The sequence below is a fragment of the Sarcophilus harrisii genome, chromosome 1, assembly GCF_902635505.1.
Source record: "Sarcophilus harrisii chromosome 1, mSarHar1.11, whole genome shotgun sequence".
NCBI lineage: Eukaryota > Metazoa > Chordata > Mammalia > Dasyuromorphia > Dasyuridae > Sarcophilus > Sarcophilus harrisii.
This window is the reverse complement of record NC_045426.1, coordinates 51,682,388-51,705,217: the sequence shown is the minus strand read 5'-3', so window position 1 is coordinate 51,705,217 and position 22,830 is coordinate 51,682,388. Positions and strand designations below refer to the sequence as shown.

General features: G+C 37.6%; 1 protein-coding gene across 3 annotated transcripts in view; it reads right to left on the bottom strand.

Moving 5' to 3' along the window:
- ATG7 (autophagy related 7) overlaps positions 1–22,830 on the bottom strand; it is a 257,079-nt gene that overhangs the window by 176,647 nt on the left and 57,602 nt on the right. For all 3 annotated transcript variants that reach the window (XM_012543600.3, XM_031955275.1, XM_023498187.2), the window contains exons 14-17: positions 20,757–20,957; positions 19,999–20,114; positions 18,081–18,156; positions 3,506–3,586 (exon numbers count right to left, since the gene is read on the bottom strand). In XM_012543600.3, the coding sequence (XP_012399054.1) occupies positions 3,506–3,586; positions 18,081–18,156; positions 19,999–20,114; positions 20,757–20,957 (474 nt within the window). The remainder of the gene's footprint in view (positions 1–3,505; positions 3,587–18,080; positions 18,157–19,998; positions 20,115–20,756; positions 20,958–22,830) is intronic.

Here is a 22,830-nt window from a genome sequence, read left to right as displayed (position 1 = left end):
ATGAAAAAAATAATGAAAAATACAAGTAAGAAAATTTTAGTGATATTAATTATACTAAGAAAGAATTCCACATGAGATTTTTGGCTTCAAAATTTTACTTTCCCAGTAGAAAGAACTTTGCATTATACTAGACAACCCTAAGTTCCTTTTCTGGACTCTAAAAGCCTAATAGACAATAAAAGTTTTATCATGTATTCCTTGTTTCCTTCAAAATGCTGTTCAATCTATGTCTTTAATGTAAAGTTTTTCCTGATCTCCCCAAGCTCCTAGGGCCTTTTTCCCAAAACAATGACCTTGCATTTATTTTGTACATATTGCTACCACTATGTTGCCTCCCTGGATAGAACATAAGCTCCTTGAGAACAGGGAATGTTTCATTCCTGTCTTTGTTTTCTCAGTACCTGGCACATAGTAGGTACTTACTACAAATGCATTGATTGGAAATCTAAAAAACTCTAAAGCTAGGAATGGAAGGTCCACTTCATAATATTCAAAGAGATCTCACACAAGTTCTGTGTGAAAGAATGTACCCACTCCTGCCCACCACCTAGAGTAAAGAAAATGTGAATTTACTTGGCAAGTAAGGCAGTATTCAAGAGAATAAAGATTCCTGATGACCTCTAATCACAGACACAAGAAGAAAGGGGAAAAATGCACCCGAGAAAAGACTCATCACAGAACAACAAGTAAAAGCCGAAACTCTTAGCATAGGAGTTGGCAGCCTGTCCTTCTTTGTTTTTTTCTCTACCCATAATAACAGCTAAAATCAAGAAATTTTTTTTCACTACAAAAAAGAAGAGAAAAAGAAAATGGCCAAAGGAAAAAAGTTATTTCATCAGGAAATTTAAAATACCCATTTTTAGCCTTAAAGAATCCTCCTAAAACAATGACAACTATGTATGACATGATTCAGCATGAAAAAAATTGTGATATAGACTAAGAAAAAAAATCTTATTCTATAGAAAGATGGAAATATAATTGGATTTGTCATGTCAAAGTATTTGGATCAGGTTTGTAGATAATATAGAATGACATTCTCCTCTGCTAATAAAGAATAAGTTGGCCAAGTAAATAAACTCTTCTTCTACTGTAAGGAAATACGTGCACCAATGAAGCAATCTTTTCAGCACAAAAGAAATTTAATATCCAAACCACATGAAAAGCGATCTCTATGGGAATAGCAGAGTTGCTAAAATCCAAGTCAGTTTGTATTAAATCATCAAGCATGTTTATGTAAAACAGGCCTCTTTTAGAATGACCACCAAGAGGAAATCATTTTGTTAAAACCAAAAAAGTGATACCTGTACTTAATTTAATGCTCACTACCAAATGAGTAAAGAGAGATAGAGGGAATGATTCTTTATTTCAAGGCTAGAACTCATCTCCTCTGCTCTCTGTTGAGAGGAATTCTTTTGTAAACACTGTCTGTAAAGAGGTAAAATTACTAGAAATATAACAAGAAAAAAATGAGAGAGCTCTTGCACCTTATTTTAAAATAAGTCAATTACGTTTTACTGCACAGGGAAAACTACAAAAGACAAGGTAAACTTCTGACACCTGTGCCAAACCATTTCATTATAAAAATTAATGAGATTAGACTCTTTTGTAACCTATTAGTTCAGCCATTCAAAGAAAGCAAGATGTGCTCCTCTGGAAGTAGGTAATTCAAAAGTCTCTATTTCTACAAGGAAAAGTGCACGTAGACATCCATAAATTTCTAAATCAAGAGAACATAAGCTACTTTGAAAATTATTGAAAACAAAAAATGGAAATGAAGACATAATAATGCATATATGAACATATATATGATCATAATGGTGTTCTTGGTGATAACTAAGAATGAAAAAAAAAAAAAAGGGTGGCCATCATTGGAGAATGGCCAAGCAAAAACAAAAAAAAATCAAACCTATGGCATATGAATATAATGGAATATTATGCAGTAAGACATGATGAATATAAAGAATTCAGATTCATGAGAGAAGACAGGTATAAACCAACAAAGAGCAAAATAAGCAAAATCTTTACTCCCCTCAGAGAACTCTAGAATCTGGCTCCCCTGTCCATCTCCCCACTATGACTCTGCACGAGCCATCCCTCAGAAGACAACGCTCTCCTCTTCAGCTCCACATCTCAGCTTCCTTAGATTCCTTCAAAAGTAAGCTCAAATTCTACTTCCTTCAGGAAAGGGGGTCTTTGCTAATGCTCTTGGCTCCTGGTACCTTGCCCACTGAGATACCTTGTACCTGCTCTCTTTTTGGATAGTGGGGATAGGCTATCTTTCCCATTGGGAGAATACTCCTGGAAGGAAGATCTGTGTTTGTGCCTTAATCTCTATCCCCAGGGCTCAGCACAATGAATGGCACACAAATGCTGGCTGATTGACTCAAATCTTAAATATATATCATACAAGTTAAGTAAAATAGGGGAACTAAGCATAGGATATTGGGGAGAAGAAGTAGGAAGCCTCATACAGTGAATTCCTTGGCACCAAAACAGAATCTATGACAGTTTTGTATTGGTCAAATTAGGAGTTGAACTACCAGCTCTCCCTAGAATTCCCTCAGAAAGGTGCCTTTCTCAGTGTAGTGGGTCAAAGAATTTGGCAAAGAAGATTCAAGAATGGAAATTGCATTTGAAACCCAACTCTTCTTCCTTCCTCCCTTTCACCTCCCCAAAATACACCTAGAAGCCAGGAGCAGGTGGGTATAATGTGAAGTACAGACCTAGCACAATTTCACACACAGCTTGAAAATAAAGATCTGGACCCATCAAAGATTATCAGTCAAAAAAGGTCCTGGGGACAGTGTTAAAAGGATAAAAAAGTTCCCCAAAGGAAATCACATATGACATATGTACATGTGTAAAAATAAAATAGACTATCTTAAAGACTATTTATTTTTAAAACCTGCCACAACTATGGTCTAAAAATACATTAGACAGTTTCCATTACCATGGACAACATCCCAGCTCTATTTTTAGAGCCTTTTTGGAAAGATCAAAGCTGAAAGGCCCTTTTATTGGCTGCCTCCCAAGACCCTAATCTTTGTTTACTTTTCATTTACTACACAAAGACAACTGGGTGGTAGGGGGAAAATCTGCCTGGGCACCCCATCCCTTGGATACACAAGGACAGACCCAAGGGAGGCAGACCAGGGGGAAGAAGTCAGGCTAGAGAAGCTGAAGCTGTGAACAAGACTGTGGGGCTCCAATAACTGATCTGGATCTGAGGTAGGAAATTCAGCCTCTTGTTCAGAGACTATAAACCAAACCTTCATAGGCTAGTTCATTTTTTGGCAAGAACAATACGGGTTAGAGAGCTTAAGAGATGGAAAAAGAAAAGATCCTCAGTCTCAGGGTTGCCAGATACCCTCAGCTCTTGCTCCCCATCCAAAGCCTCTGCAAGTCTGGCTTCATGTCTCTTGTTATATTTATGGCAATACAGAAGTCAAGTACAAGCCACTAAAGTGGTAAATAAAGCAAGTCAATCAGATACAGGGTGACTTACTTTAGTGGAACAAGCAGTACACTTGTCAAAGGCCAGGCTGACAGGAAGAACGTGATCAAATCTTGATAGAAACCCTCGGATCTGAAAACAAAACAGGAAAAAATCACATGAGACTACAATGAACAAATCCCCCAAATCCAAGTCCCATGCTTGCCAAGGAAGGGAATGGGCCACAGCCCAGTCCCCCATTATTCCCTTAGAAACAAAATGGATACAAAGCACTGCCCTGCAATCTCTCTGAGGACAGCAGCTCCATGACCTTTATTTATGTGTGTGTGTGTGTGTGTATTACCATTAAGTTCTTCTGTATGTGTTTGACTTAATGTAAGGCAGAAACACAGCAAAATGTTGAAATGCAAGCTACTCCTAGTAAGTAGGGGAACAGCACCATCTGGAGTATAAAATTTTTGACTGCAGTTGATTTAAGAAAAATAGTTTGGGGAAATCTAAGACAAATGAGTTTCTAAATCTAATGACTAAAGAAATGATTTAGACTAGGGGTATCTAATGCAAATAGCAATGGGGGCCACTAAACCATACATAAGAATCCCTGTGGGCAGCACAATGGCTTATTTTAAAAATGTAATAATTTTGTTTTATTGTATTATTACTCTACTAAATATTTCCCAATTACATTTTAATCTGGGTTCAAGTCACACTCTGGAGTCTCTTGTGCTACATGTGGCCTACTCGTTGAATATCCAATGCTTCTAATTTAAACAACCAAGTACTTCTTAAGAAGCCAACTAATATTGCCAAATAACAATCACATACTGATCCATTTTATATACCATACATGAGAAAGCACCCATTATGACAGAGTAGCAGGAAGATAGGATAGGGAAACATAAATTTGGAATGTTGTGTACAGTGTCAAAAAAATTTTTTTTTTATTGGTAAGCTTTGTTGAACTATTTTTCCCCTGTTTTTCTGTTCTTTGTTATTAGACTGAAACTCTTGAAAGGGCTGAGGGAGGGATAAAATACGAAATATGGGTGATATAAAAACAAAAAAAAAATCAATTGAATTTTATTTTTTAAAAATGCACTATTTTAAATAAGACAGCTTCAAAAAGATATTAAACTTTCTCAAACAAGAGAAAGAATTCCAGTAAGAAAAAGTGCCAATGGAACAGTACCTGCCTTTCTTTTGAGTTCACCTAAATATGTGTTAACATTTCCCAATCTGTAAAGTGATGGGCTTAAAATAGGTGATCTCTAAAGCCCATCTGGCAGAAAGCTGGTATAGTAAATAGACTCTGGACTCTAGAGACAAGAAGATTTGTGTTCAAATTCAACCTTAGACAATTACTAGGTGTATGATGCTGAGAAAATCACTTAATCCTTTTCAGTCCCAGTTTTCTCATCTTCAGAATGAGGATAATGACAGATTTGTTGTGAGGATAAAATAGGATATTTGTAAAATGATTGCTAAACTTTAAAGTGCTAGATATATGCTAGTTATTATTCTTAACATTCAATTAGACTATAAAGATGTTTATAATAAATAGCATACCATTCCATTACAAATGATGAGCTCACTATGGGAAGGATATGTTTGGAGAAAGTGATTATCACAATATTTTAATATATCTGGCATTGCACAAGACTTAAATTAATCTAACATTGAAAGATGGAGATTGTCTTTTTTAGAAATGAGCAGTATTAATAAATGATGCTCATAATTCTGGAGAAATGAGGCAGTCTCTCAGTTTCACAAAGCTCAGCAACACAATGCCCATTTCCCAATGCCAGGCCAAAATCCATGATGGTTGCCAGAGAAAGGCAGAGCAGAAAACATTATGTTCAGGGCCTCAGTGCTTCGGAATAGAGCCAGAAGTACAGTTTACACAAGGGCTACAATCAACTAAAGGAAAACAAAACAGAGATGTGAGAGTTCTACTCAAGGCAGTAGGGACTGAGCATGGGCCTTGTCTCTCTCCTCTTGGCAGAGGGGCTGGGGGACCTGCAGGTGCAAAAGGAAGTGTGTTGTGGTTAGCCAGAGCCAATAGGTTGCTTGGTTTTGTGAAAGTATATTGATTCCAAAAAAGGGTTATAAGGATTCTTTTTAGCAGTCAAAGGGAGAAAAGGGAAGGGGAAGTGACAGCAATATAAAAAATAACATTAATAAAATAGATATTTGAAAATTAAATTTAAAAACACAACAGCTCAGTGCACAATACCAAAGAGAGATAAACAAATAATAATCCAAGTGGCCCATAAGAATATTAGTCTTATGAAAGGATTTGGTAGCTACAGATAAAAAAGAATGTTGAAATTGAAAAATCAGTTAGAATCCCCTGTTCCTCAATTAAGAGGTTTAATAGCCTCTTTTTACATTTACTTTCAGTAAGCTTTGTCTTCCATAACAAAGCTTGCTATAATTTATTCTAATTAAAAAGCATATATAGTAATCATTAAGAGTTTACTCTCCCAAAACTAACCATTTTTTGTATGCTCACAGAATGATACTGAGATGCCTCTGCTAAAACAGTTCAAATTGACCCAGAGAATGGGAAAGAGGAAGGGAGTGTGAGAAAGAGGAAGAGACAGAAATGGTGGGGAAGAGAAGATGGGGAGAGATGGAGAGAATAGGAAGAAGAGAGGGGAGAGATGAAATGAGAGAAAAATAAAGGGTAGGAGAATGCTGAGGAGAAAATGAGATAGAGAAGACAGGGGAAGAGAGGAAAAAGGGGAAAGGGAAGAGAAAAGGATGGAAGAAAGAGGGAAGGGAGAAGGGGAAAGATAAGAAGAAAGGAGAAAAGAGATGGAGTGAATGGAGAGAAAAAGGAAAGAAAAGAGGAGAGAGGAGAAGAATATTCTGGTTAGCCAGCTTCTACTACACAATCATCTGAGCAAATTTGATGCCCCCAAAGTTTGATTTTATTAAGAGGTGATTAATTTTCAGAAGGAACAGAGTTTACAACAATCGCTGCAAGGACATTTATGTTCATAAAGCTGAGAAAAGAAGGTTCATCGTTACCAGATTCTTAACACTTTAGAGATGCCTCCCAAGCCAACCTTTCATGGCAAAGATTGGCACCTTTCAAGTAACACAGCCATAAGTGAACTCCATCCCATGAAACGCCACACATCACTCAGTCCACTGTTTGCCTATTGCTAAGTACCTGCCCCTTGTTTTACCCAATGGGTGCTTCACAAAACCAATTAGAAGCATTAAGAAGGAATCTCTAGATGCAGCCAGCTATCCTGAGATCTCAGCTCTTGCTGTTTTCTATCTGGCAGCTCCCATCAAGCACTCCCCAATATAGAGCCCATATCATTATCAACTCTCTTTGTGACTCATTCCTCTGTAATTTTTCTTCAAACAGTAATTTCTCTCCTTTCTCCATTTTGTAACCCTAAATTTGGCTTACTAGTTCAGAAGCTTCTTTCCCCTCTCCCACTCCCAATCTAGGTATTTAAAAACCCAGCTAAACACAGATAGAACTAACAAAAGGAATGGAGTTAGTGTTTCTTCCTTATTGAGATGTGTGGGTTGAGGATCCACGGGACTCACACAGTAACTGTCTTGGATTTCTACCCTCTAAAGTAGAAATGGTGGGTGGTAGGTCAGAACAAACAATTAAAGCAGATAATAAAAATTAAGATGAGATATTCAATGTCTTACAGTTGAATGTTACATCATTACAGTGGTCAAGTTTGCTCCAGAGAAAAGCAGAAAAAATGTTTCTTTCCCTTCGTTATGGAGACTGTGGATGTGGTATAATATACCACTTGTAGAGAGACGCATTATTCTGACTAATGCTTTATTTCCTCTTTCTGTTACATGGTATGGTTTATTGGATAAAGAAAGAAGGCATATATTTTTAAGTGAAGGTGGTTTTAAAAGAAAAAGTATGAAAAATTCAAAATAAAAAAATGTTTTTAAGATTCTCAGGATGGATAGAGAGAGGACATGAGAAAAACCTGTCTAAATCCTGCCTATGATGTATATGGGCTCTGAAACCTTAAATGACAAAATAGAAGTTGATCTGCATTTGATAGTGGGAGTATTCTTGCAAGATGAATTCATGGCTCTAGTTAACAACAAACAATAACAAAGTTGTTCTTAATGGCGAACAAGATTAGAGTATATATATTAGTTACATGGAAAAACAAAATGTATACATAAGAAAAAATAAAATGTTTTTCAGATTCGCTCTCTTTTGATCTTGCTTATGTGCACTGTGTTTTTCTCTGTCTCTAGCCAGTGAGATAATTGCTGTAGCCCTGATTGGGCGCATGAGTAGCACACAGGCAATTAGCTGTGATTCCAAATGCCTTCCCAGAAGACAAAAAATCTATGAGGAGGAAGAAGAAGAGAGAAGAAAAGAAGTTTGGGTTTTTTTTAAAACCCCTCTAGAACAAATAGTAGTGTTCCATCCACAAAGATTTGTATAGTCTTGTTTGTACAGATGTAATGATTTGGTCAATCAGATGCACACAATCCCAACTACATGTTAGAAGCCAATCTGTTTGAAAAAAAAAATCAACTTTAATGAATGGCCATGGCACATTTGGCCCTAAAGATAGTGTGTGCAAGCACAAGTAATATAATAATAATTATAGCATTTACATTGTATCTTTGATGTGTCAGGCACTATGCTAAGCATTTTATAAACATCACCTCATTTGTTGCTTACAACAACTCTAAGAAGTAGTTACTATTATCATTCTAATTTTACATTTGAGGAAACTCAGGAAAACAGAGGTCAAGTGAGCAAAGTCACAATGGCAATAAATGTCTGAGGCCAGATTTGAACTCGGGTCTTTTTTGACTCTAAGTCCAGTGTTCTATATAATACACCATTATGGAAATCCAGAGACCCCACAAAAAAAAAAAAAATTAAAAAAGGATCCATTTATCTCCTCCAGTTTCCTGTGTCAATATATCCCCATTCCTGTGCCTCATTACTTCTCATTCTCAGCACAGGAAAAGAAAGTGGTAAGTAGACAATTCTTTATGTATAGTGGTCATTTCTTCCAATGCCCCCATTATATATATGAGAAGTCAAGGGAATTGCCTTTCAGACAATTCTTTAATGGCAGAATCAGGACTAAGATTCAAGGCTCTGTCTGCCACATCCTACCTGGAAACAAATATTATCTTGGCCCAGGTCAAAGCCCATTTCCTTTTTAAAGTTATCCCCCAAATCAATCATTCAATCAAGCTCTGGAGATATAAAAATTAAAGTGAATTAATCATAGTTCTAAAGAAGTTTACAAGCTATAAAAGAAATTAACATGTACATGAATGAGGATATATAAACTATAGGCACAATACACAGTAGTTTGGGGAGAAAGAACTCAAAAAGCTGGAATGAGGGGAGAAATTTCAGAAGGCTTCAGATAGGAGTTCACTGATAAGTCCTGAAGGAAATAAGGCCTCAAAATGGCATGAGTAAAAAGAAGCATATTCCAGATTCAGAGGTCAGTCACTGGCAAAGCTTAAAAATGACAGATGGAGCATGGTATGAAGAAAAGCAAGGCTAATTTGACCACAGATGTATAATAAGAGTGGAAAAGTGGGCCAATACCTAGCACATCATAGGAGCTTAACAAATGTTTTTCAACCGGAAAGTAGATTGGGACCGAGTTATGAAGGGCTTTAAATTTAAAAAAAAAAAAAAAAGGCATTTATATTTAATCCTTATGGAAATTGGGAGTTACTGAAATTTAGTGAATTAGATGAAGGACATGGCAGCTAGAAGAAGTATGGATTAAAGTAAGAAGTGATTTGGAGTAAGGACTAAATAAGAGTATATAATGGTCCAGACAAGGGGAATGAGGGGCTGAACTAAGGCTGGATGGGACAGATATCATGGAGGTACAAAGCACAAACTCAGACAGGTGACATTGAGCAAGTAAAAAGAGGTATCTGAAAGGATGGTGCTATTCTTGCCAGAAACATGGAAATCTGAAAGAGAGAATTTTGGAGAAAAAAATAATGAATTCTCTTTTGGACATGTTGAGTTTGAAATGTCTATGAAACCCATCCTTTAGAATGTCTAATGAGCAGCTAGTCATATAGAATGGAAACCTGGAGGGAGACTGGGGCTCAGTAGAAAAATGGCCTAGCACTTTGCATGGACCATGAAAGCCTATAAAATCACTGACAATGGAGACTAGAAAGGAAAGGGCAGATAAGGAGGACTAAAGGAAGTCACAAGAAACCATCATCATAACCATCCAAAGAGCAAACAGGCACCTAATTCCCTCTCCTTGACACCTACAGCTCTCAGGGTCTCAGAAGGGTGATCTAGGGTAATGGTGTCAAACTCAAGTAGAAACCAATTCCTGGGGTTACATACTGACTACAACATTATCTATATTGTATGGAATTTTTAGTTATTTTGCTATAAATTTTCCAATAACATTTTAGATTTTGTAGAGTGGAGCAAATACTAGGCTTGGGAATCAGAAAACTCAGCCTCAAGCTTCAGAGCCATAAGAGAAGGAAAAGTTACTTCAGCTAAGCCTCAGTTGAAAGTTTCCAAAACACTAATTTCTACCTGAATTCCCTGACTGATAGGAAGTGGGATGGGTGCATGCAGAGAAAAGAGAGAAAAAGGGAAAAAAAAAAAAAGAAGGAAGGGAAGGGACAGCTAGAGAACAGAAATAGCATTGTTCAGGCAAGGTCCAATTACCTTTAATTATTACTTCTGTTATAAGTCAATAAAACAAAATGGAAAAAAGAAAATATAATCAAGGATTTTATACATATATATATATATATATATATATATATATATATATATGATAGTCCCTATATCTGTTTTGAAAGTAGGCATACCTATGATAGTTAGAAGCAAGCAGCTTGAGGTCAGAATCCATGGCTATCTCTTATAGCAATTTAAAATCAAGTTTCCTGAACAGGTGTGTATATGTGTGTATATGTGTGTGTACATGTATATATATATAAAATATATGTGTGTGTGTACATGTGTGTATATACACATACATATATATGTGTATATATATACACACATATGTGGGCATGTGACTATACACACACAAACACACACACACACACACACATATAAACACACAAACTATAACCTGTTAACTTTACACCATCCTCTTGCAGGTTTGGCAATACTTTTAGGACCTAGAGTTCACATTACTACAAACCAACCCCCAATGCAAGATAAATCTTGGCTGAAGAGAGGCATTTTAATTAAGATTAAGGCCAAAATGGAAAAGATTGCTATTGCACAACTGCTAGCAAACCACAGGGCTCATCCTTCATATAACAGCTTCAGTTAGCATCACTGTCCCACCTTGACTCAAAACACTAAATCACTAAGGGGTAGAAAAATCAGAGTCCAGTTGGTTTTTGGCCTCAACCATCATCCTAAGAAAAGTCAAGAGAATTACTCCAGCTCTTGATTTATTCCTTGGCACTCTTTCAGTTAATTTTTCTATCCCCAACAAACTCCCTGCTCACTTTCATTCTGAATTTTAGTTTAGTTTTCCAACTTTTTCTTATGAGAATAAGTGGGATCTCACATTTTAGTCAGAATTGTTTCACCAGCTAATCACACTAAGTTCTTGGACTCTTGCAATATATTGAATTTAATTTGAAAAGTCATGCACAAATCCTTTAGGAATAACTTTTGATGTTTACAAAAAACCCCTAACTTTTCTTTCCCACTTGTCCCTGGGGACAAGCCCCTGGGGGCTCCAGGACTTGGGAAGAAAAATACCTCTATCATTCTTATAACCTCACATATGTTTGTTTGTCCTAACTAATCTACAGAACCCTTTCTCCAGAGCAGTGACATCCCCAATTTCTTCTCAGGGGTTTCTCTAAAGAATTTTGCCAGGGTTCCAAGAACCTTCGAATATTTTAGAAGATAACTGTCTCCAGAAGTCATAGGTTCATGAATTTTTAGGTTGAAAAGAGGCTCAGAGATCACCTACTCCAGTAGAAACAGGGATTGGCACAAAGCTGATTGTGCTCTCCAATTAAGTGATTCCAATGTTATATACTATGAATAAACCTCACCCTTAGTTTCCTCATCTATAAAGTGGGGATAACAATAGCACCTACATACAAAGTTGCTATAAGGACCAACTGATTTAATAACTTTAAAGTGCTTTGCAAAGCTTAAAGTACAATATAAATGTTTGCTGTCATTATAAAGATAAGAATATTATTAAAAGGTGAGGAGGAAGGAGGGAAGCATCTGTGCAAAAACATTCCAATATGCTTTATCTGTAAAACTAAAACACTGGAAACAATCTATGTCCAGGGATTAGAGAATAGCTGCACAAATTATGCTATGTTAATTTAAGAAAAAGCTATTATGTTGAAAAGATAAACTATGTGAACCATGCAAAGAATTATCAGAGATTGTAGGGTGATGCAAAATAAGGTTGGAAGGATAAGAATACAAATAGATTATAGCTATACATATAAAATATAAGAAAAGCAACAGTACTTTGTAGGTATAGAGTGAAAAAAAAGGATATGGACTAAATTAGTATAATTCATTTCTTGCTAAAATGGATATACTTTTTACCTAATCAAAATGGAAACAGTTTAGATTATGAAGGCTTTATTTGGTGAATCTCTGTACATTTTTATGTTTGTAGGTTGTTTTTAAGTGTAGTTTTAAAAATTTTTTTTCAATGCTTGTGAAAAATCTTCTATATCATATTCAAAAGCATTTATTTATTTGCCTACTATGTGCCAGGCATTATATTAGGCATTGAGAATGCAAAGACAAAAATAAAAGTCACTTCTCTCAGAGTCCACGCAAAATCCATGCTGGTCCAGCTGAAAGATTTCTCAGTCCCTAGCACCTTCCCCTTGTTCTCAGAATCTAGATCCTACTCATCAACTGTGGCTTTGCCTTGTTTTCCAAGAATGATCTAAGCCTTTGAACTAAGTACACTGCTTCAAAGAACTCATAGAGCTAATTTTACTGCCTGGGAAACTGAGGAGCAGAAAGTTTCAATGACTTGCCTGAGGTCATATCACTAAATGATTACAGCTAGAACTAAATTTAACTCTTTCTAGTACCATCATGGTCTAGCCCAAAGCTTCTTAAACTGCAGTTTGCAAAATTACAACTTATTATCACTAAATATTTGATTAGTATGCCTATTTTATATACCTTATACCTACAGTCATGTAAAAATTTCTTGAGAGAAAAGAGATCATAAATGAAAAAATTTTAAGAAGCCCTGGTTATAATCTATAGAGTTTCATCTCTAAGCACCCCCAAGTAATGGAGAAACAAAAAGTCCTTCCTGACTAGTTAGGATCCTATTTTCACTTAGACTGAACAGGTAGGCCCCTCTGGCCGGAGTATCTCACTATGCCTAATTTTTGCCACAAAATAAACAATACTAACAGAAGTGAACAATATGAGTAATTAAGATCAAACATAAAATAAAACTAAACTACCCCCAAAAGAAAACATAAACTCTAATAATATATCTCATTTGTCCTATGTGGTTTTCTAGAATCCTTTTTGTGGATTGAAAAGATTTTGTTATTTTTTATGTAGCTTTGTTTTTTTTAGTATAGTTTGTTTTTAATTTAGTTTTATATAGGAAAAACCCAATATTCATGGCTTTTTTCTGATTCTTTTCTCTTTTTCCTGCATCACTTCATACAATAATTTTCATATTTCATAGTCTCTACTTTTAGAGTGCAACAGATTCATAAGATTTAGGACTGGGAGGTACTTTAGCAATCATCTACTCCAATTTTTAATAATATTTCATTACAATATCCCAGTAATATACATTTCATCCAGCTATTCCACAACTATTGAAAAGAAAGGTTGTTTGTAATACAAATAAATCCATTATAAATACTGCTGAATACATAGACCTTTTTCCCTTCTTAAAAATATTAGAGAATATTACTAGGTTGAAGAAATAGTACTGGTTCTAGGACCACTAGGTCAAAGGGACTAAGTTTTGTAACTCATTGCACATTGCCAGAGAGCCCTCCAGAAAGATTGCATCAATTCACTGCATCACCAACAGTGCAATAGCCTGCCTGTTTCTTCAGAGCCTACCATAATTGAATTTTACCATTTTTAACTATCTCTACTAATTTTATGAATATCAGGTAGAATTTCAAAGTTGCTTTATTGTATTATTTCTCTAATTATAAGAGTTTGACCAATTTTTCAAATGCTTAATAATGTGTTTCTTCAAAATCGTGTGTTCATATCTTGCATAAACATTTATCCATTGAAAAATGGCCATTTTTCTTGTAAATTTGTGTCAGAATCATGGGACCATTGCTTTAGAGCTGGAAAGGTCATCTGGTCCAACTCCCTAATTTTATGGGTAAGAAAACTGAAGCCTAAGGAAAGGAAGCCTATCTAAATTCACTCAGGTAGAGTTGAGATTCAAAGTCCAGATTGACTGCAATTTGTACACTCTTGCTGGTATCCTGCTGTCCTATTCTTTATAGACTGTGGTTATCAAAGCTGTATCTTTTTGTGCACCATTCCCTTTTTGTCCCCTCACCTATGTCTGTGCATGGAACCATCTTCCTAATTACCAAGGACCAAAATCTTGGAGTCTTGGAGTCTTCCTTTTCTTTCTTTCTACCCCACATCTAATTTGTTGCTAAATCTTGTCACTTCTCCTTTGGCAACATCTCTGGGACTGATCCCCTTCTTTCCCTTCTACTCTGCTCCATCCATTCCATTGTATCCTTCTTGTTTAGCCCTCTGCACTCCTTTCAGAGCTAGGTGGGAGAGACTCCAGGTGCAGCAGCTTCTCCTTTAAAGTCACATCAAAGATCTCTCAACAGTGTCCAATAGAGCCAGAGCATACATCTACAACTCAACTTCCTGTGCGGGGGCATCCAGTACAGTTAATCAGCAGGCATTCCAACATTTCATGGCTCTGGGTTACAAATCCTTACCAAAGTAATTAAAGATCTGTTCTGGTCTCCTAGAATTCAGTCAGAGCCCCAAGAGCCAGATCAAGATGACATTTTGAGAATAAGAACTTTTAGTTTATAGGGGATAGTATACAATATTTAATTACCACAGCATCTAATTGTCCTGAAGAAAGGATTAGGAACAAAGTAATTTCTCCTGTGCCTATATGAAAAATCTGACCCATCTGTAAAAGGAGAAAACAGTAAAGAGTGGTGCATCTTGTACTAGACTTAATGGCTTTGATACGCTATAAAAGTGAGTTTTTAAAAATTAACATCATTCTAATTGGAGCCTAAATTAAGACTCTCCACATTTGACCAATCCACAGATGAGATTGACTTTTGTTTATTCTAAGACCCAGAAGCAGCACAGCACTGTGGGAAAAACAAGGAACTAGGAAGCTCAAGTTCTGGTTCTTCTGTTTTGTAGCTAGATAACTTTGGACAAGTGGCTTCACTTCCATGAATGAACCTCAATTTCATCATCTATAAAATGGGCATAATGATTCCTGCCCTAACTAGCCTCAAAGGATAAAATGAGACAGTTCCCAAAGGTACTTTGTGACCTATGAAGTACTACATAAACAGAAAGTATCATTAATAACATGGAAGAATTATTGTCTAGAGAAACTAAGAAACTTTGCCCAAATTACACAATGAGCCATCAGAGCCCTTGTGACATTGGGTTCAAGAAGATCATATTGATAAAATAACCCATTCCAAAGAAAACAATCAAAAATATCTGAAGAAAAAGACAAATGAAGCCCAACAACTAAGGTTGTTTATACTGTCTCCATGGCCATACTGTACATAAAGAACATGAGGAGATGATAAGTACTTCTCCAACAGGAAATCATTTGTCCCACAGACCCAGGGAAAGTAGAAATAAAATGTTGAGCTTGGATCAAAATATTGCAGCACAGCTCAGTGTTATTGTGGAAATGATGTTCCTCTAATCACAACAACTGCATAAACTGATGAACTCTACTTAAAAAAAAAAAAGTCCAAAAATGAAGCCACAAAAACCTGATTAATTTATAAGGTTCTTTATAGACTTTCTTTTTAGAGCACAGCTAAAAATAAAAGCTTAAATCTTTCAATAACATAAGCAAGCAATTATACAAGTGCTACAGCCCTATCCATATATGGTTGCTTGTCTTCAGTTTCTGAAAAGGCCAAATGATGTGATGACCAACAACTAAAATAGTCCTTGAGAGAGAGAGAGAGAGAGAGAGAGAGAGAGAGAGAAACAAGGACTGGGGGAAGTAAAAGAATGATAAATCACGATAGGGTTCAATAGGACATAGGGTTACATATGCACTGAGTATGATTAGTTGACAGAAGACTTTAAAAATCAGGATTCTTGAATTTTGACATGACATCTACTATAAAGAGATTTTCTGCCTCCTGGCCTAGGCAGTGAGAAAACTGTAATTATAGTAATTTGACATAAAAAACAGAAGGAAGGAAACTAATGATGGGCTGTGATTGCAAATTTAATTAAGATCATTTGCCATCAGAATCAGCAAAGTGAAAATGAGGGTACATCTCTCAAGGTCACCAGTGAGGGGAATTAATGAATATCAAAATGAGCAAGGCGGTTTGAAATCAGACACATGAGTAAAGGTCAATATCTTACCTGCTCATCTACATAAATGTTCATTACACTATCGATCTTGTCTGATTTGAAATGTAGACAGAAGAAATTTGATAAGATTAATATATTAGCATCAAACAAGGAGATGTGGCATATGTAAAATGAGACCTGTCTGGGAGTTGGGTGACCTGGCTTCCAGTCCAGGCTCTGCCAGCCACTAACTCCACTGATAACTCTGGGTAACTCAATTCCTCTCTTTAATTTCATTTTCTGTCTCTATAAAAGGAGGAGATTAAAAAATTCTTAAATCTCTGAAATTTCACCTCATCCCTTTCAAATTGGTAAAGATGACAAAAGATGGAAATAGTCAATATTGGAGGGGTTGTCAAAAGTCAAGAATTTTAAAATATTCTGTTGATGGAACTGTGAATTGGATCCAACTTTTCTGGAAAGGATTTGGAATTAAGAAAAGTTCCTAATCTTGAATCCAAAATTACTACTATAGGACACATGCCCAAGTAAGTCAAAGATAAAAAGGAAAGTTCCATAAATGACAAAATATTCCTAGCAGCATTTTTTTGTGACAGCAAAAGGCTGCTGATAGAATGAGTACCTGCAGAATGCAGAACAGTTTAACAAGCAGTGATAGATGAATGAAATGAGATTCTATAGTTCTATAAGAAACCAGAATATGAAGAATTTACAGAACATTGGAAGATAAGTATGAACTGATGAAGAGCAATGTAAACAAAACTAGAATAATATATAATGACTAAATCAAGTAAATAAAAGGATCCTTGGACATACATGTTCTAGAGTACAATGGGTCAAAGAGCATTTGACCTATTTAATTAACTTTAGTAACAAATGGATTTAGAATAAATGCAATTACTAATATCACACCCTTAAGTAAGCAGAACCAGGAAAACAATATATACAATAATGTAAATGGAAAGAACAGTTTGAAAAAATACCAACCCAAATCAAAACCGAATGCTTAAAAAGGATGATGATCAAGTTTGATCTCAAAGAAGAGATAAAAGAAGTCACCTCCTCTCATTTCTTTGCAGAGGTGGGAGTAAGGGAATGTATTATTTATTTATAATGACAGATTTTTTTTCCCCTCTATATTAGTTTTGCTAAACTTTTATTTTCTTTTTTATTCTTAATCTTTGGGAGGGAAAGTGATACACTGGTAAAGGTCGGTGGCATAAAAATATATACAATAATAACGTTTAAGTTAAAAAAAAAATACAGAATCTAGATGGCAGATGACTATGGATTCTAGAACCGGCAGATATGAACAGCCACAAGAAGACTAGTCAGTTTTGCTTGTCTCTTCTCCTTTATGACAAATGCAGGAGGTGGTTAAAGAGCATTGAGGAAAAGAATTAAGATATAAAAAGCCAAAAATTTCAACAAAATTTTAAAGATAAAAACTGGGGGCTAGATTTTTTTAAAAGTTCTTCCAACAGTTGTATGACTTTTTCTTGATGATTCTCCAGCAGGCAAGGTCATGCTTTCCTGAAAATCTTGATTTTCATAATTTTTTATATTTCATACTCTAAATTAAGTTACACATGAAAGAAAAATGATTCATAAAACTCAAAGAATTTCCAACTGAATTTTACTGGTACCTTGTTTTGCCCTGGAAATGGCTACACTTACAAGGCTTTTCCAAATCTAATTTCTACAAAGACATGGAGGCATTTCTATCACACTATAAACTTCTCAGCATTTATACTTTCAGCAAGGTTAAAGTCCTGCTCAAAATAGTTTTATATCTGGTGAGTCAATATGCTAAATACTTGAAGTCATCTAAGTGATTTTCTTTGATAATTCCCATGAATTCTTCATCTAGAGTAACCTTCTAGGTGGTCATAAATTCCCTTCCCTGGAGGCCCAGGGCAGTTCCCCACTCCCACACTCAAGGGACAATAGAATGGTCAGAGGGTTTGGGCTGGGCCAAAGTGAATAGCTGGAAATGACCCAAATTGCCTTTTCCTTGCATCACTGGGCTCAGGTCCAAAAGTTTTATTTCATTTCCAAATCACTAACCTGATGAGGCACTAATCCAAGTGAAGTGGGAGGTTCGTTCATGCGGTCATCACTGCTACTAGCAACAGCATAGCCTCTGGGAAGAGGAAAACAAAGTCAGAGCCACTCCAAAGTAACACTTTATACCATATGAAAATGATCCAAGAGGTGAGCCATGTGACTTTTAAAGGGTGACCATGATGCCCTTTCCATGCAGCAGAAAAGAATTGGGTCCTTCCAAGTCAAATGGCCTTGTTTAAAGTATCATCTTTCTGAAAACACAGCATTTTTCTCAAGTGGACTCCAAAGAAAAGTCTACTCCTGAGGAGCCTTTCAATCCTCTATTTTATAGGCTGATATTTAAATTCTCCCCAAGGGAAAAAGAAATAAATCAGTGGACACCAAGTAGGCAGAGACTCTAAATCACTGCTTCCTGAATAATAATGGCACATGGCCTACGCCACTAAAGAAATGTATCAACGGGCCTTCATTTCACCCATGACCAAGATAAAAAACATCATCTGGAGAGGCTCAGATTAATGAATACAGGAACCAACTAACAGTGTCCTCTCAAATCAAAATACTCTCAATCAGGAAGCTGTCACAGATCCAGCTTGGGCTGAGTTATAAGTGATATACATATATAAAAAAAAAAAAAGAACTGAGACAGAAAAGTTGTTCCCTGACCTGAACCCCAGTAACCACTGCCTACCCAATGACTTCTGCACTCCTTTTGAATTTTGCTTGTCAGTATTTAATGAGAACTATACATAATCTATCGTTTTCAGCTGTTTGAAAAAGCCTTGAGCCACACTTCAAACATAGGATATTTGTTAATTTTCATTGTGACTGTCAGAAGAATTGGGGGTAAGGGGAAGCCTTTGAAGACTGGTTTTTTCTAGTTTGCTTTAGCTACGATCTATGGCTTAACTATAAGTGTCAGCTCAAATACGGTCTGGCTTGTCTGTCTATGATCTGGCATGTCAGTCTTGTTCATGTGTCAAGAAAATCTTTAAGGAGATTTAAAAGCAATGACATTAATAATATCTCACTGCTTTTTAAATGCAACAATTTTTGTTTTTCTTTTATTGTTTCTATGTCTAAAACTGAAATTTTTCTCTGGGTTCAGGCATATTCTCTCTGACAAATCATGGATGGCTTGACCAAATCCCAGATCGATTATTATCCTTGGACAACGAAAAGATTCCTACCTAAGATTCCCAACCTAGAGGCTATGGAACCTGGAGGGGCCCAAAGAGTTACATTTAGAAAACCCATTGAAAAGTAAACATACCTTGAGGAGACTAGAAACGTCTTGCATGTATATGTTTGTGTACATATACATGAATATGTATCATCTATTACTATTTTTTAAAAGTCAGTGATATTGTAATTAATAAAATACATGTTCATTAACAAATACAAAATAACTTTGTCATCATGTATTTTCTCAATCACCAGACAGAAATAGTACGATTATTATCACCTGAGATCTCCAAAGTGTTCTGATGTTAAAAGTGTTATCAAATTTGTAAAGTTTGGGAATGACTGATAATAATATACTACGTATCTTTAGTATGTAGGCTGCTGATGGAAGTCCCAGACAACTGAATCACAAACAGCCCAGCTATTCTTTTCTTTACCCTTAGGTTTTATATGAGCTTGATATGAACGCTGGAGGTGCTTGATAATAACAAAATTTACAGAATAATATGCTCTATATCTTATAATAGTATATATTCTTGTAGGTCCTGGGCTCTCCCAAGCTCTTTTCTCAGGAAAGTTGCCAGTCAGATTTTTTTCCTAGCACAGAATTCAAGGACTGAGAAAACCTTAGCAAAGTTAAGCTAACAAAACCCAGACAGTCTTCCTCCAGACTGAGGAGAAACTGCTGAATGAGCTATCCATAAAACTCTCGCTGACTGACTCACTCACTCACCCCTCTGGATGCTGCAGGACAGAAACCATGAGCTCCACTGCCAGCGACCCTGCGATCATGGCCAGCCCGGGCCGGCTGACGGTGCATTGCTGGTCTAAGGTCCGGTCTCTGGTTGACTATCAACAGATATTTAAGTTTGTTACAGGCAGAAAAGAGTTCTCTTTCCCCCCAACCCAACCAGAAGACTGAAGCAGCCAGCCTAAGGGGGAGCTCCTCAAATACCCCTGACACTCATTTCTACAGGAGAGCCCACTGCTTTTTGGTGGGCTTTCACCTGCAAATACTCCGAGGGCCCCTGGGGCAGGGAGAAATGCCTTGCTCAGAATCCCGCAGCTGGTCCACGGGGCAGCCAGGATTGAGGAGGCAGGGCTTGGGGATCTCAGACAAATGCTTCAGTGTGACCTCCCCACCCCATGCAATGCTCCTGGCATGACACTAGCGGCCCTGAAGGCCACAGGGGATGACACCAGCCCAGAAAAGATTTACGAGTCAACACTCTGCTGACACAGAGCCCACAAGGTCGCCCAGTGGGCAGAGCACAGATGCCTATCTAGACTCAGAGGTCAGTCTTACGAGCTGGTGTCTCTGGGCAAGTCATTTGGCCCTTCTGGAGAAGGGAAGGGTGACCCTGCAGTCAGCTCCCCCAGAAAACCCCAGGGAGGCACAGTCTGTGGGGTCGTGAAAGCTCAGATGCACTCAGGAGAGAACCTCTCACAGGGTCACCATCAGCTTTCCCAAGGGGAGGGGCCTCTACTTACATCCCCTGGGGCCACGACGTCATTGCAGAAGTAGCAGCCGAGCTTGTAGCCAGGGATGTTGGAGAAAAGGGATGATCCCAGGTCCGAGGGGGCAGTGGCGTGGCTGGGGTGGGGGTCCCCTGCCCCCTGATGCTTGGGCTGCTTTAGTCCGTGCCTCATGACCACAAAGGTGTCAAACCCCAAGGCTGCGTTGATGACCAACTAAAGGTTTCAAGAAAGAGGAAAAGAACAAGACACCACTGAACACACTTGATGGCAGGGGCTCCCAGAATCAAGCACTCAGAAATTTTATACAGCAAGAGTTGGGCCCCCAGCTCCAACTTGGACCCCCAACTTAGCCCAGCCTCCCAGCTTGGCTTACCCCCCAGCTCCAGCCCAGATCTCTAGCTCCAGCTGGGGTGCCCAACTTTGGCCTGGCCCTCCAGCTCCAGCCCAGACCCCTAGCTCCACCTTGGGCCCCCCAGCTCCGGCTCAGCCCCCAGCTTCGACTTGACCCCCAACTCTGGCCCAGATCTCTAGCTCCAGCTTGGGTCCCCAGCTTCAGCCTGGCCCTCCAGGTCCAGTCCCGGCCCCCAGCTCCAATCTATGCCCCTACCTCCAGCTTGGGTCTCAGCTTCGGCTCGGGCCCCCAGCTTCAGCCCAGCCTCCCAGCTCCAGCTCAGACCCCCAGCTTGAGCTCAGCCCTCAACTCCAGCCCAGATCCCTAGTTCCAGATCCCTAGCTCTGGCTTGAGTCCCCAACTCTGGCCCGGGCTCCCAGAGATTTTTGTTCTGTCATTCTGTATAACAATTTTTTTGTTGTTTGTTCTTCAATACATATTTCCACAATTATTGTGCTACAGAAGAAAAATCAGGTCAAAAAGAAAAAAAAATGAAAAAGAAAACAAAATTTAAGCAAACAACTAGACTTTATAAATGGCATGCCAGTTGTCATACTCAATCAATTTTGTTTTTATTTTAGACATTTTCGTGAAGCAACAATCAAGGCCTACAAAGTGGCCCATGGGATTATCAGTTCACATAATTCAAGGAACCTTTTCCACTGATAATTTAATAAATCCCTGTAGTCTCAATGTAGTCAACTATTCTTTAAGTTAGAAAGGAGGCTGCCTAATGACCAGGCCTAGCCTTCTGATTCTCAAAAACATTACAGGGAGCCCTAGCCCATATTTAAATAAACCAAGTGGTGACTTCCTAGCAAGGACCTCTCATTCCATACAGAATGGCCACTATTCCTCCTCATACCACAAAGAAAAAATCCTCCCCTTTATTGGCCTCCATGTCTAGGTGGGAGTATGTCTTTTCTATGTATTTCTATAGAAGGGTGTGTTAGACTAGTTTTTTAGAGGTCAAGGCCTACGTTTGACTTTCCTTGTATAGCATCAAACCCAACAGTATCTAAGAAAAGTTTTTAACCACTATTTTGGATAAAGCATGAGAATATACTGTGATCCCTCAGTAGGAGACTCATTCTCCTATTTTTGAAGCTTTCTAATTCCCTGAAAGCTGTTAAGCAATGAGAAAGGAGTACAAATAGACTCCTAGGGACAGTCTTTGTGATAGGAGCTAAACAACTCATTTACTTAGCTCAAAGTTACAATTTGTTTTGTTTCTTTTTACAATAATAGCAAAAATCAGTGATGCAAATAGGAAAAACACAAATAGAAATGAAGAGGGGTAAGAACAGCCCAAGACTCAAAGTAAAGTTTGTGTACATAAGCAGAGGGAACAAACCAATAAATGGATCGGCTTCTACTGAGAACATGTATGCAAAGTGCTCTGGATAACAGAAAAAGGGCAAGTCCCAGTTGGTCCCTGCCTGAAAGGAGTTAGCAATCTAATCACACACATGCACACACACACACACACACACACACACACACACACACGTGTCTTTGTATCCATATGTGTTGTATATCTATGCAAAGGTGCCAAACACCTCAAGGCAGTATGTATCAAGTGACAGATGGAGATATAATATAGGGAGGAGCTACACAAATTCAGAGAAGGCAGCGCTCACTGTGTTAGGCTATTTAGAAGAGATTGGTATCACAAAGAAGATGGGCCAACTGGAA